At 42.5% G+C, this 14,130-nt stretch overlaps 1 protein-coding gene across 1 annotated transcript in view; it reads left to right on the top strand.

Annotated features, from left to right (window-relative positions):
• The window catches only part of SLCO5A1 (solute carrier organic anion transporter family member 5A1), a 91,141-nt gene extending 85,258 nt beyond the window's left edge, over positions 1–5,883 (top strand). The window contains exons 8-10 of the mRNA XM_081116464.1: positions 942–1,183; positions 3,123–3,187; positions 4,550–5,883. Coding sequence (XP_080972590.1) covers positions 942–1,183; positions 3,123–3,187; positions 4,550–5,007 — 765 coding nt within the window. The 3' untranslated portion in view covers positions 5,008–5,883. The remainder of the gene's footprint in view (positions 1–941; positions 1,184–3,122; positions 3,188–4,549) is intronic.
• Positions 5,884–14,130: the final 8,247 nt, after the last annotated feature.

The raw sequence follows: 14,130 nt of genomic DNA, 5'->3' as shown, positions 1-14,130 counted from the left end.
TTCCGACTGCCTCTCTAAGTGACTGAGAGGTCACAGTGGCAGTGAGTTCAACTGAAGTCCATTCAGTAAAAGCAACATAAGAGGCAAGAAGCTTAATTGTCTGTTTCATTGAAACACCTCTGTAGTCCCTTCAATTAGCTGGTTTCACATGAAACAGCCAGTGCTATCAATGTGCAATATTATTGGAATGGAAGTCATTATGCATGATCTGTGTTTGCATAACAGATATGTAGGTCCTCTGAATTCAGGGTTATGGTAGGTGCTGTGGTGAGCACAGATAGTGTCAACAGTAAAAATTAAGTTAAAAACAAACAAAACAAAACAAAAAAACAAGACTTGGTGCCAGTTTCTGAGGGCTTCTCCTATTGAAGAGCCCAGGAGTTATAGAGCAACAGAAACTGCATTTAATTAGGACCAAAAATGAGAGCACAAAATATGAATGCTCTAGAGGTAAGTGTTGAAAGCTTCTTAGACAAGTTTAAGTTTAACAGTTTTGACCAGCTGATTATGGTATTGTTGGATGCACACTTTGGACCCCTATTGTTAGCAGTGAGGAAGACATTTCCAAGTAAATGCTTTGCATTTTTTAAACTTCTGGAGTTATTGGATAGTACTTGAAATAAACTTTGTCTTAATATTCCTATGCTAAATTTTGCATTTTTTTTAAAAAAAATGTTTTTTATTGATTTCAGAGAGAGGAAGGGAGAGGGAGAGAGAGATAGAAACATCAATGATGAGAGAGGGTCATTGATCAGCTAGCTGCCTCCTGCATGGCCCCTACTGGGGATCCAGCCCACAACCCCGGAAAGTGCCCTGACCAGGAATCCAAGCTTGACCTCCTGGTTCATAGGTCAGCCCTCAACCACTGAGCCATGCCTGCCGGGCTGAATTTTGCTTTTGATTAGCACACAACTAACTGATCTTTATTTTCTGTCACTTAGGTAAGGAATTACACGGAATGCACCTGTGTCCAAAGCCGGCAAGTGATCACTCCACCCACGGTGGGGCAGCGCAGTCAGCTCCGCGTGGTTATCGTCAAAACATATCTCAACGAGAATGGCTATGCTGTGTCTGGGAAGTGCAAACGGGCCTGTAATACCCTCATCCCATTCTTAGTTTTTCTCTTCATTGTCACCTTCATCACAGCATGTGCCCAACCCTCAGCCATCATAGTAACACTCAGGTGAGAACAGCATTCAACTTCTCGGGTGGGTTACACACTCAGAGTTGCCAGAGTACATATTCCAGGACCGGGGTCTGGTGCACAGAGGAAAGCAGAATTAGATTGTGCAGGAAAAGCACTCAGCTGGTTGCCTGTCGAACTTGCGAGAAGTGAGTGTTCGCAGGTCAGAAAGGGAGAGGAAGGCTGTAACATTGCATACTCCAGAACTTTCTTTAGCCAGATGGGTTTAATTCCTGGAGCTCAGTGTAACTTCTTTTTGGGTGCCTTGCGTTCCTGAAGATTCTGCACTAACAGGTTTTACTTCGGGAACTGGAGGCCATCACCATGTTAGCTGCAAGAAGCCTGGCCCAGAGGAGGCAGGAAGTCATTTTGGTGAAGTTGCTAAACCCTGCATACAGCAAAAAATATTATCTCCAACCTTGCAGGTAGTTACCACCTCCAGGACCACTGACAGCTTATGCCGGGCCTGCAGTTCAAAATGCTGATCTCATTAGTTTTACTATCGCATAAAATTTTGGAATTGAACAAGGAAAGGACAGACTGGAAAATGTAGTTTTACAGTTCATGCTGTGCTTTCTTTACCATAGAGTAAATCCTGTTGTTGGGTTTTTTTTTGCTTTTTTTCTTCTTCTATGAAAATATGGAAGTTACCTTAATGGAAGTCCTATTAGAAATGTTGACACTAGCTCACTGCAATCAGATGCTGGTGGACAAAGGAAGGAAGGGGTCAGCATGGAGAAACCCGAACACACCCACAGCAGCCGTGGGGGGCTGGGGGGAGTCAGGAAAGGCCAGAGTCCTTACTCTTTACCTCCCCCCGGCTCCTCTGTTCCCCACAATGCTGAGCACCTGGTGGGAAGCTGCTGTGGAGACAGCTTTCTTAGCAGGGCCCTGGGGCTGCTTCCCTGCTTATTCTACAAGTTAGATGCTGCCCAGCCAACTCCTTCCTTGGCGGGTAAATGACAGCGCACCAAAGCCCTGCTTGTTTGTTCACTCAGTCCCTCCATCAGCACACACGAATGGAGTAGTGACTGCGAGCAGTGTTGGGCAAAAGCTCTGAGAAAATGAAGTCGGGGGAAAGATGAATTTTGCATTCTCTACTTAGGACCATGTGTATGGGATAGAAAGGCGAGGGTACTTCGTCATAAAAAATAAGACTCATTCATAACCTAATTCTTTGACCTTTAATTCTACAGGAGGTGTTAAATAATCTTATCCTTTGAACTTTAATTCTGCAAGAGATGTTCAGTCAGCTAGATAAGGGCTGCCCAATTTATAGTGTTCAAACATGGCAAGGCACCAGTTGGCATCCAACCCAAAACTTTGGAAAAGGAGCCCTTTACTCTTTGCTAATTACAAAATCAATAGAGTCTAATCTTCCTGCCCTGTGGGAATTACTTGGAGCATAAGTTATAGGAGAAGAAGAAAAAAATTTGGCTGGCAGGGATTCATTATTTTTCTAACTTTCGACTTATTCCCTATACATTTTTTTGACTATATATTGTAAAACTTTTTTTCTCTATACTTTTCCTTTAGAAATTACAGGAGTAATAATTTTTCAGCGTACACACCATTCAAGAAAGTGCAGGCAAACAGAAAAGATGTAGTAGTTAGGATAAAAATGCCGTGTATATTTAATAGAACTGATTTGGGAAGCTGTTAGAGCCACTTTCAGCCCTGGCTCTGTGGCCCTTCCGTCAGTATTAACATAGAAATGATCAGAGTAAATTGGAATTTCTTGGCTGTCTTCGATGGAGCCACCTTTATTCAACTGGTTTAGCCATCAGCAGTCTTGCTTGGCAATTGTTAATAAATTCTAGAAAATTAAACACTTTGTCAACAGCACCTCTCTGGCCCCTGGCCCTGCACTAAGCAGGTTTGATTTGGCAGTCATTGTCTCCAGACCATGATTTTAAAACATTTTTTTCCTTCCCTTTAGGTCCGTGGAAGATGAGGAGAGACCTTTTGCTCTGGGAATGCAATTTGTTTTACTGCGAACGCTTGGTACGTTCCTCAATTTCCAAATGTGCCTCTTAGTTCCTCTTTGCAGATGGCAAGTTCTCACTGCCCTTTAAAACGGCAAGTGCAGTCATTTGTTACCATTGTAGTAGCGAGGACTTTACAGGTTAGCGGTGGGAGCACAACTTCCTTGTTTTCTGATTTGAACTGAAAGCTGACTAGTCTGTCATTTGATGAAACAAAACCAGACCGACTTGAGGTCAGTTTCTTTTTTCACTGTGAATGTAAACTTGGGCTAAATTCCCTAGAGACTTTTGTACAGTAAGAAATATTGAACCAAGCGATCGTGATGGGCTTATAATTCTGGCACTTTTGTCCCTTTATGGTTTTTTAACATGAAATTGATGGGGAGTGGTGCTTTTTTTATTTGTGAAAATGTCCAGTTCTTTATTCCAGTAATTTTATTGGATTGGGCAAAGAGTGTACCTATCAAGTTTGCTGAGCAAAAGAAATAAAATATTCTAAAAAAAGAAAGATGCCGAAATCGACATGCAGGGACTGCCCTTTCCTGATTAGCAAGTGGAGCTCCTTAGCGCTGTGCTGATGTGGGAATTGCTGAGCTCACTGGGCATGGAGAATGTAGTTCTAATTTTTACAAACACTGCATCGCCCTGTGATGTCTTGGGACAATGCACGGGAAATAGCGTGTGATGTAGTCCTTTCTCTTGATCAATTGCAATGTATTCTTAATTGACTTCCTCATTATCAGGCATATTTTTTCTTTCTTAAGTGGCAGTCTGATTTCCTCCAGCTGTTATTTCCCCCAGTAATCAGCATCATTGTCCACAGGACAAAAAAAGCGTTTTCTGATTCAAATTTTTTATTTCAGTTTTGAAAGGTGAAACTTTTTAAAATGGCATCATCTGACCCTTTGAAACCTTAATCCTCTCTGGAATTTTCCATTTGTCCCATGTTGTGGGTTCATGGCCTGAGAGGGAACACTTTCCAGTGAGCCTCAAAGGCTTCTTTCTGGTTGTATTGAATGTGTGGCTTGTTTTTTGGTACCAATAAGATGTTGAAGGTACCATTTTTCAAAGCATGCTGGTTAAAGGAAAGTCTGCCATACTTTGATATAGTTTAGAAGTATGCCTTATACTTCTCAGTGAAAATTAAAAAGTGATTTTCAAAGAAGAAAATTTGTTTAGCAAAGGGGCAGTTGAATAGGAAAAGAGTTGCAAACTGGAAGGTTTAAAGTATCCACAATTTAGTACACATTTTGATAATAACACAAGAAAACCACTCCCCTCTACTGGAGTCCCAGCACACAAAGCACATTTGCAAACCCATTTTTTTCTTATCGATGTGCTAAATACCTGTCTTTTCTTTTGCCCCCCTCTGCACCTCTAGCATACATTCCCACTCCAATTTATTTTGGAGCAGTTATTGACACCACCTGCATGCTCTGGCAACAGGAATGCGGAGTGCAAGGCTCTTGCTGGGAGTACAATGTCACGTCGTTTCGTTTCGTCTACTTTGGTTTGGCGGCCGGCCTCAAATTCGTTGGATTTATTTTTATTTTCCTGGCCTGGTACTCCATTAAATACAAGGAGGACGCGCTGCAGAGGCAGAGGTGGCGAGAATTCCCCCTGGGCACTGTGAGCGAGCTGGTGGGCCAGCCCGAGGGCGCCGACAAGCACGCCCGGACTAGATCTTGCCCGGCCTTCAGCACCCACGGAGAACTCCACGAAGAGACTCGTCTGCGAAAGGGGCCCCACTGCGCAGCGCAGACCTACCCGGGGCCCTTCCCAGAAGCAATAAGTCCCTCCCCAGACCCGGGGCTGCGAGAGGGGCCTGCTGCCGTGTAGCCTCGCTCCTGAAGCTTGAAAGTAGAAGACTTTAGTTTTGTTGGTTGAGTTGAATATTGGCGACTTGAGAAACACCCGTGCCTTCTTTTCTTTCTTTCCCTTTTTTAACCTCTAAAGACACAATCCTCAACCCAACAAAACTCCGCATACACAGCCACTGTCGATTGAGGGCTGGATACCTCAATGAGACTGAGAACTTTCCCGCCTTCTGTCCAAGAAGGAGGAGTTTGGACAGACTTGTTACCATCTCCGCTAGGTTAGTTCCATGCTCATGCACCAATGTGGTATAAGGCCAAGGTACGCGGTTAACAAAATCAGGGAGGTGTGATGGCGGTGCCTCTCCTTAGCATACACTCCACACCAAGGTGAGCTTGACCATGACTTTGCAGTTACAAATCAGCGTGGTTTTTTTTAGATCTGAACACCTACTGTGAGTTCTGCTCCAAAGCACAAATGAATTTGCCTCAACTATGCAATTTGATCAGGAAAATGTAAGTGCAGCATGTGACTTTTGCTTTCAGAGACTAAAGCAGATACATTTTGAAAAGAGGAAGCTCTACTTTCCTTAAAGTACTGTTGATAGCATTTTAAGCCATAGCAGAATTATAGATCAGGTAGGAGTTTTCAAACGCTTCAAGGGAACCATGTGCATAGCGTGATAAAAGGAACAGCTACTTCATTTCATGAGACACGTTCTCTTAGTTTGTCTGCCCCCATCATATGGTAGTGAAGGAGGCTGCTAAGTCATCTGATAGCTTGAATATAAACTCCAGTATTCCTTCATAAGGGGTTTTAAAACTAGTGTGCTAAACAACATGGCTAGAAACTGTAATTTGAGATGCATAATAAGGAAAGAAACGCACAGCTTTCTCATCCAAAAAAAAAAAAAAATTGCAGAAATTTTTTTACCTCTTAAGGACCCACGTAAGGGTAGTTAGGAATTGTAACCTTGACACTCAAAATAGTTGGAAAAAGGAATTTCAGAGATGTAAGATTGAGTCCCGCCCGAACATTTTAGTTATCTGCCTGGAAACACTAGCAAATCTGTATTGTTCTCTTTCTTACGTACAGAAAATTGCTATGGTTGTTACTGAGATTGAGTCATTAAACCAGGAAGGCTATACATGCTACATGGAAATCACCTTGAATGCAGGAGGAGGGAGACCTGGGAGCTGGACCTGTAATATGATCCTAAATAATGATGGAAAATACAAAATAAATTGGCCTGCGTACTGAATCCTGCTTTATCAGGGTTACAATCATTTTACACCACCTTTCGACTCCTCCCTCCTGGAATCGATCTGAAAGAGGACTTCTCTGTTCCTTTGGGTTCATTACCCATGATCCTTTCCAGCACCTCCCAGGGCATCACTTCGATTTAGGTGCCACCCAGAATGCTTTCTACGTGGTTCTTAAGGCAGATGCCTCCTGACGGCACTATGGACTGATGGCAAGTGAACTCATGGGAGCTGGCTACTCGGAAAAAGAATCATGACAATCAGATATAGGAGGGACTGTGAGCTCCAAATACCAATATCACTGTTTCTGACAAGTAGCCTGCGCTCGCGGAGGGCTAACCTGGCATATGGTTTCCTTGGCTGGTTTACACTCTTCCACAGAAAGAATGTGATTGGCAGAACTGTCCAACGATTCAGGCCTTTACCCTCCATCCTTGGCTGCCCCGTGGGGCTGTGTGAATATTCCTGGGTACAGGGTTGTTTTCCTCTCTACCTAGGAATGGCATCAGTCAAATGGTTCTCTTGGTTGCATGCAGTTTGTGGAGAGGGTTATCACTATTGGACTGAGTAATGTCTCCAAGGGGTGGAGCCAGTGGTCTCAGTGATGAGGACTTCCCTTTGGGCCGTCTTGTTTGACTAAGTCATGGAACTATTGTTGCCTAAGTTACACTGGTGTCCGTCAAACTTTGGTCAACACGGTGCATATTGAAGGTCTTCAGAAAATATTGCTGATTAACCCAGTGTCTACTCTGGGGCTTCAGGGTTCCCCTTTACCCTCTATGGGAAATCTTTGAGCTTTTTGAAGAGCTAAAGATAGGTAGGTTGGGGAGAGAGAGGTAGTGTTTTCTTAATTTCCCACTGATTTTTAAGAAACTGAATTGAGAAAATATTGATGAGATTACACTTTTTTTTTTTTTTGGTAGCTAAGGTGATATGTTTCAACACTGTTATAATTTCTCTCTTCTTGGTAGGATATTTTGGAAAGGAGATGCTCTCAGAACTCCAGGATAAGGAGTGATGGAGTAATCAGGTGTAATTAGGGAGCTGCTCCTCTGTTCTCGACCTTGAACTCTATCCAGTTCAGCAGCCTATGGCTGGGTGCCAGTTCTCTCTCAGCCACCATTTGACTCGTTACCATTTGCCACTCTATGAAATCCTTTGGGTTTGACTGGGCCAGAATTCAAAGAAATTAGCATGAGTTGTACATCACAGTGTTAGTATTGTACTTCCTCAAGTATCTGATGCTTATAAATAGCAGGTGTATCATCAATGTGTTGTTGGTGAGTGTAGACTAAATAGTAAAAATTATGGGGGGTTGACGTTTTGGAATATGTACCAAGTAAGAGTTGTCCTCAAAATGGTTTGGGCTCTGGTAATATCACTGAAATGTGTAGTCAACTAAAGTGACTGTTTTATAGACAACACCATTTAATTGTTATATATGAGGTTCTTATATACTTGTTAATAAATTGGTTATGTCACTTTATAGTCACAGCTCCTATTATAAGTTTAATCGACACTCTCCATGAACTTAAGCTTATAATTACTTGTTTTGGAAAGAAGTCTTCTTGTTCTTTCATAAACTCTGTAGATTAATATATTATTTGGCTTTAATATGCAAATATAATACCTTTGACTGTAGCCTATTAATTTAGAAAGCTCCAGCGGGTAGGTGGGGGTTCAAGTGCATTCTTTGGTTATTTTCATTACTATGAAATCCTGATCCTTTGTAGGTGGCTTTAATTCTTGAAAAACAGTCAAAAGTCATTCAGAACCAAGGTGGGGGAAGAAAGGAGCGGAGAGGACACAAATGTGCTAAGTGTTGACTATTTGCAGAGCATTTTGTCAAGCACTTAATATACATCATTCATTTTAATCCTCTCAATAACTTTGAAAGATAAAACTATGTTTTGTTACTATGTTTTTGTTGTTTTTTTAAAAAACAGATTATGAAAACTGAGGCTCTGAGAGGTGAAGTGACTTGTTGAGGACTGTAGAGTGGGCAAGTCAGGCAACGCAGGTTTCTCTGTCTCGGCTCACTTCTGGCACTATGTGATGCATATAATAGTTTTGGCTAACAGAGATAAGATGTGACTAGAAGATAGTGAGGTAAATCATTTTGGTTTTTGATATGCTACTGTTTCTGAAGAGTAGAGAATTATTTCTTTGTGTAAAATAGAAAAAATTTGTAGGAAACATTAAAATTTAATGTTTAGATTTGCAAGGTAAATTTACATTTATTTAGCTAAGTGTGATAGTCAAAATCTTTTGTCCTAACATACCTCAAGTATTTATTTATAGTGTGTATTTAATACAGAACAAGTCCAATGTCAGTGATAACGCTGAGTTTCAGCAGAGCTTCTGAAATGAAACATTACGAGGAAACGAGGTTCAGATCGATTGAACCTGAGCTTTGTGGATTTCAGGCATATGTGCTTTTCAACCCCCCTCTTTCAGAATGTGAACAGTTTCATTAGTTTTTTGGTGAAAATTGGTTTAAGTTTCCCAATAAAAGTTTTAAATGAACATATAAAGTGTTACATGTTAAGAGGACATTTACAAAACGTTATATGTAATATACCAAACCAGGGTCGTGACCGTTGTGACCGTTAGCAGGAGCACGCACTTGGCAATGTCAGCCACCAGGGAAGGGAGTTGCCTGGCGGAGGGTACGGCGGCCCCCCGTTTTCACCACCCACCAAGGAAACTTCTTCAGTCGGCAGTTGCAGCTTGCGTACCTTGGTGGGCTTGGAGCCAGAACATTTCGTTTTGGAGTTGGTTATGTATCAAGCATAGGTGCACCAAAGAGAAGCTTCGTAGTTTGAATGGACCTGAAGCATTTGTGGAAATTCTCTCGTGTGCCCAGGAGCAGTCGGAGAGCCCAAGCCTAGGTGGTAGCCAGTTCTACTTTGTGGTTTTGTGTGTACATAAAACATCCTAAATGGCACAGAAACATGAATATTACTGTTGCTATATCGGTGCGTACTGAGCATTCTAAGCAGATAGACATCACAATACTGTATAACCCTGGAACTGCCCAGACTGCGGGTTTGCCGACTCTGTTATGCAGACCAGTAGGTGGCCTTTACACATGTTCAAATTTTCTCTTTCACACTGGCCAAGGGAGTGCCATGGCTGACCGTGAAGTCAGTGGCCTTGAGCACTTTATCTTTTCCGTCTTCTCTCCTTTCCTCATCTCCCAGGATGCTGCTGGCCGTATCCATCCCAGACTTCTTGCTACATTGGAATCAGACCTCTGTATGCTTGAAGAGGTTATTTTAAGCACTTCATTTTTACTCAGCCCTAGGAAGGGTCAACTAAGAGGAAGACCCTCCCTGGATATTTGCTTTTGCAACGTTAAAAACTAATGCCTTGGTGCTAGAAGTATTTGATGAAGCATGCTCACCACAAAAACGCGCCACTGAATCCACAGTATTTCACTGATAAGGGGCTGCATGTGCTTTGCTTTTGGAAATCTGGAGAACTTCCCGGAAACAAGCACTTACTACCCTCACGACAGTTAATCCATGAACTTGACGTGGGGTGTAAGGGGGAATCCTTTTTTCTATAAAAAACTCAGCGCTTTTGATAATTATTTTAGCAAGAATAATTAGATGCTAAGAATAATTTCAGAGAGAGGGGAAAAGTATTTCAGATAATCTTTTCTTATTCTCTAAAAACGTACACCTTGTAAAGTGTTTTTAACACTGGGGTATGAAGATGTTGCCTTTTTTTTGGTATTCTACTGTTACATGTAAAATCCAAGGAGAAGACATTATTAAAAACTAAAACCAATGTAATTGCAGGGACATGTTAAACCAAAGGGGTAAACAAAAGAAGTTTGTATCTGGAAAAGTAAAATAAGAATAATTGGTAAGACTTTATAGTGGGCATTTTTCTTACAATACATACCTCTACCCCAAACCCCAAATGTCAGTTAGAAGCATGAAACCGGCAGGTCAGCCTCTAATTCTTTAGTTAAAGGAGATGTAATACTGTGTCAAGCCAGCTGGCATTAGGATCCTAGTGGAGTGCCTGTTCAGCCTGTGTGTGTGTGTGTGTGTGTGTCTGTGTGTAGAGGTGTGTATGTCTGTGATGAAAGGTTGTTTTGAGATGTTGCATAAAGAAGTTTGATTTTGTAATTTTTAAAATGAATATTTATTTGGTGACCTCTTAGGGTAATTAAAAAGATGTATAATTTCCTTGTGTTTAATGAAATCTATTGTCAATATACTAATCAACCTCGGTTTACAACATCTTGAATACTTGATCACTGAAAATTAAGGAAAAAAGTACAAAAATAAGAATAAAGTGTGTTGGATTGAAAGTAGTTTGCCTCTTATGATTTTTGTTGTTTGAAGAGCTGAAGCAATGATGCCAGTGTAATCATCCTTCCCCCTACCACCACACAATGAACACACAGGGATTTGATTGGATTAAATAGCCCACCACTACTCTGAGAATTGGTGGTAATGAACTCCTTATGTAACTGATAACTCTGCTTTGAAGTCAAATGTCCTAAGTGTTAACTATTAGGACGGTAGTTTTAAGAGCCTGTGGGAGCACATTTTTTCATTGAGTCACCAGAGAATAGTTTTAACTGGCCTATCGCTTACCTATTTAAATTCAGACTGACTTTGGGCCTGCTGAACTATGTACCTAGAATATGGTTTATGATAGTCAGGATAGGCTGAATTATGCTTAAAAACATGCGAACCCCCAAATCTCCGTGACTTCACAGCACAAAAGTTTACTTATTTCCATCACATGGCTATATGGGTCTGTCCCACCTAGTCTTTCAGGGACCCAGCCTGACAGAGGTCCTACCATCTTGAAGTTGTACCATCTGGAACTTTCAGGGTTGGTCCTGGTTACTGAGTGAGGAAAGGAAGAGCCCAGAGAAAGGCAAGGGGCCTGTTCTCTTTCTCAGCCCAGAGGTGACATGTGGCACACTGCACTGGTCTGAACTAGTTGCACGTCCCTGCCTAACTTCTGAGATCCTGGAAGGGTAGGGGAGCAAGTGGTGAGCATTCGATGGATATATTTTTTTTTTTGCCACACAGATTGATCATGATAGATTAAGAATGATTCTCAAAGGAGTCCAACTCATTATTCTAAAAATTGCTAAACAAAAGGAAAGTCTCAAGCATAAAAAAGAATGATTTCTGAAGGAGTGGCTGTCAAAACTTGGTCAAAGCAGTTAAACTCCCTTTCCCCATCCTCCACTGAATTAATCGTTGCTAAAATGGCCCAGGAACTGGTCTGAAATTGGAGGAAGAATGTGCGCTGACTCCACCCATGGGGAAAAAGCACTGGATTTTGAAGTCTCTTCTGATGACTGCAGAGTTTCCCAAGTATACTGGCATCTGAGACTTTTGGATGAGAGGTGGAAGGAGGTAAAAGGAGCTGTGGAAATAACAGCATGACTCATGGACTGAAGCACAAAGTGGTTATATTTTATATTTAGAAGCCTGCCTTGAGCACTCGATAGGTGGAGAGCAGGCTAATTGATTTCCATTTCTCACTGTGCCACCCTCTGCACAACAAAACTAGAGGGTCACAATGGCTCGAGATACATGAGTTATTGGGGTGAGTGCATCTGTTGACTTCTGGGTGAATGCTTATTTCCCACCTGGCCTTGTGCATTCATCAAGGGTGCCATTTATGCAAAGAGCAAATAGTACCCCTGCCCACATCTACCACCTTCTCTTCAATTTTGTATGCAAGTTAGGCAAAAGTGTTCCTGTTGAATTTCTCACACTTGCAAGGGAGAGGCAGAACCAACCTGGATATTGGCCTTTTTGAAATAGATACATGAGAAAAAGTTTCTTTTTGAGAAATGAGGAGAGAGGAAAGGTTATGATGTAGCTACTGCTTTAGCTCAGACTTGGTACGACCTCAGCTTTTTAAGAGCTATTAAAAAGCATCCAGTTCCTCTCTTGTTTTTAAAATTGTCAGCTGGGCAGAGACAGACGGCTTCTGGAGCTTCAGCCTGTGGGAGCCAGAAAAAATTTTTAATTGCACAAAGTCAGTGGAAAGCAAGGAGATCAATATTCGGTGCTCACTTTTGAATTTAAATGTCAAAGTTTGATGTAGTTCCAACTCATAATATCCATATAAATCAGTAGAATGCCGAAACTGTTCATTGGCCTGCTGGCATGGTTAGGATCTTAGGCACTGCAGAATGAGAGAGGCTGCAGTGTGGATCACGCTGTTCTAGATGCGTTCTTGTAAAAATGGTAGTGAAGCTACTTTAGAAATCAATTAAATGGCAGGTCTGCCAGGGGCCCAGGTTCTGGCCCCCAGCCAAGATGTCTTAAGTTGTACTACAGTGACATCTACTGGTCATTATGGAAAATACATGCTCTACTAAACTGGGCCCTTAGGTCCCTGGGCTTGAGTTGTGTGGGGTTCTTAGTGACCACAAGCATACTAAGGTGGCGAAGTCTATAACATCTCCTCTTTTGCTGAGGCCTATTAGTGGTTCAATTGGTTCCACTCTGGTTCTGGGTCACCTGTGCTGTTGGGTCTGGGAGGTGGAGTAACTATGCAGATTCTGAGCCCCAGAGTTGTGGGAGGCCGACTGGTGTGGGGGCTGGAAATTCAGCAGAAAAGTGAGGCGGTGCTCAGCATGAAAGACTTCAGCTCTGTAGCTCCCTTTGTCCCCACCCCTCTCCAGTGCTTCCTTAACATCTGGGATCAGGGATATTCTAGTCCCGGCAGGAAATTTGAAAGTCACTTTCTCTACTTCATACAGCAGTGGACTCACCATGAGGCTCAAGGTATTATGCTGGCAAACTTTTTAATGTCAACAACATAACTAGGTGAGTTGACCAATACTAACCAGTGGTCTCATTAGGTAAGTTTCTTGGTTTGAAATGGGGGAAGGAGCAAGGTTAGCATGCGGCCAGTTAGTCTCACTCTGTTGGCCCCAGACTTGGTACATCGTCAGTGTTTCTTTACCTGGGGGAGAGTGTAAAATGGGGGAGAAACTGTGTCCAGGGGTGGAGGAGTCCAGGGAAGTTTACATGGGAAGGAAAAGCAAAACTTCAGATGATATGGGAATTGAAGGATGGGTGAGATCTCTACAGGCTGAGATGGTGTATGGGGATAAACCCCAGGAGGGTAGGTGGAAAGTGGATTAAAATTCAGGCCTGGGAAGGTGGTGCCAACCCAAGGGAAGCTAATAGTGACAGGTGAGGTGGAGCAGAGAGCAGGTGGGTGGATGAAAGGCTAGAACTTCACAGAGGACATTAAATAATCATTGAAGTTTCTGAGTTGGAGGCTGAGCCATGGTGATGGCAGACTCACCAGGCAGTGAACGTGGGATGCATTGGGTTGGGAGAGGCTGAAGAGGATAAGGGGCTGAGGGGGCTAGTACAGCTTCCACAGCAGCTTTTATAAGTCATGAGGGCCCAAATGAACCAGGCTGGTGGACCACATTGAGGTATTAATTGCCTGAAGCATTTTAATCATCAGCTGAAAGGGGAGAGAGAGAGAGACCAGGGATATGCATGAACAGAGGAAAGGCCATGTGAGAACACAGCAAGAAGGTGGCCCATCTCTAAGCCAAGGAGAGAGGCCTCAGGAGAAACCAGCCCTGTTGACAGATCTTGCTTCCAGCCTCCAAAACAGTGAGAAAATAAGTTTCTGTTGTTTAAAGCATCCAGTCTGTGGTGTTCTGTTATGGCAGCTCTAACAAACTAATACAGATGGTTTCCTCAGTTATCTAAGGACTGAATTGGCAGATCCCTAAGTCCTTTGCTTTTATTTTCTTTATTGCTACCAGACATTTCTGATTTCTGGACATTTCATAGATTGTTAGGGGCTCTACCTGAGGGGAGAAAGGTCCTCAGGAGACCTAGAGCAGAAGGAAGTGTCCAGC

This window comes from Miniopterus schreibersii, assembly GCF_964146895.1.
Source record: "Miniopterus schreibersii genome assembly, chromosome: 17".
In the NCBI taxonomy this organism is placed as follows: domain Eukaryota; kingdom Metazoa; phylum Chordata; class Mammalia; order Chiroptera; family Miniopteridae; genus Miniopterus; species Miniopterus schreibersii.
The sequence above is the reverse complement of the archived record's forward strand: the minus strand, read 5'-3'. Positions and strand labels throughout refer to the sequence as shown.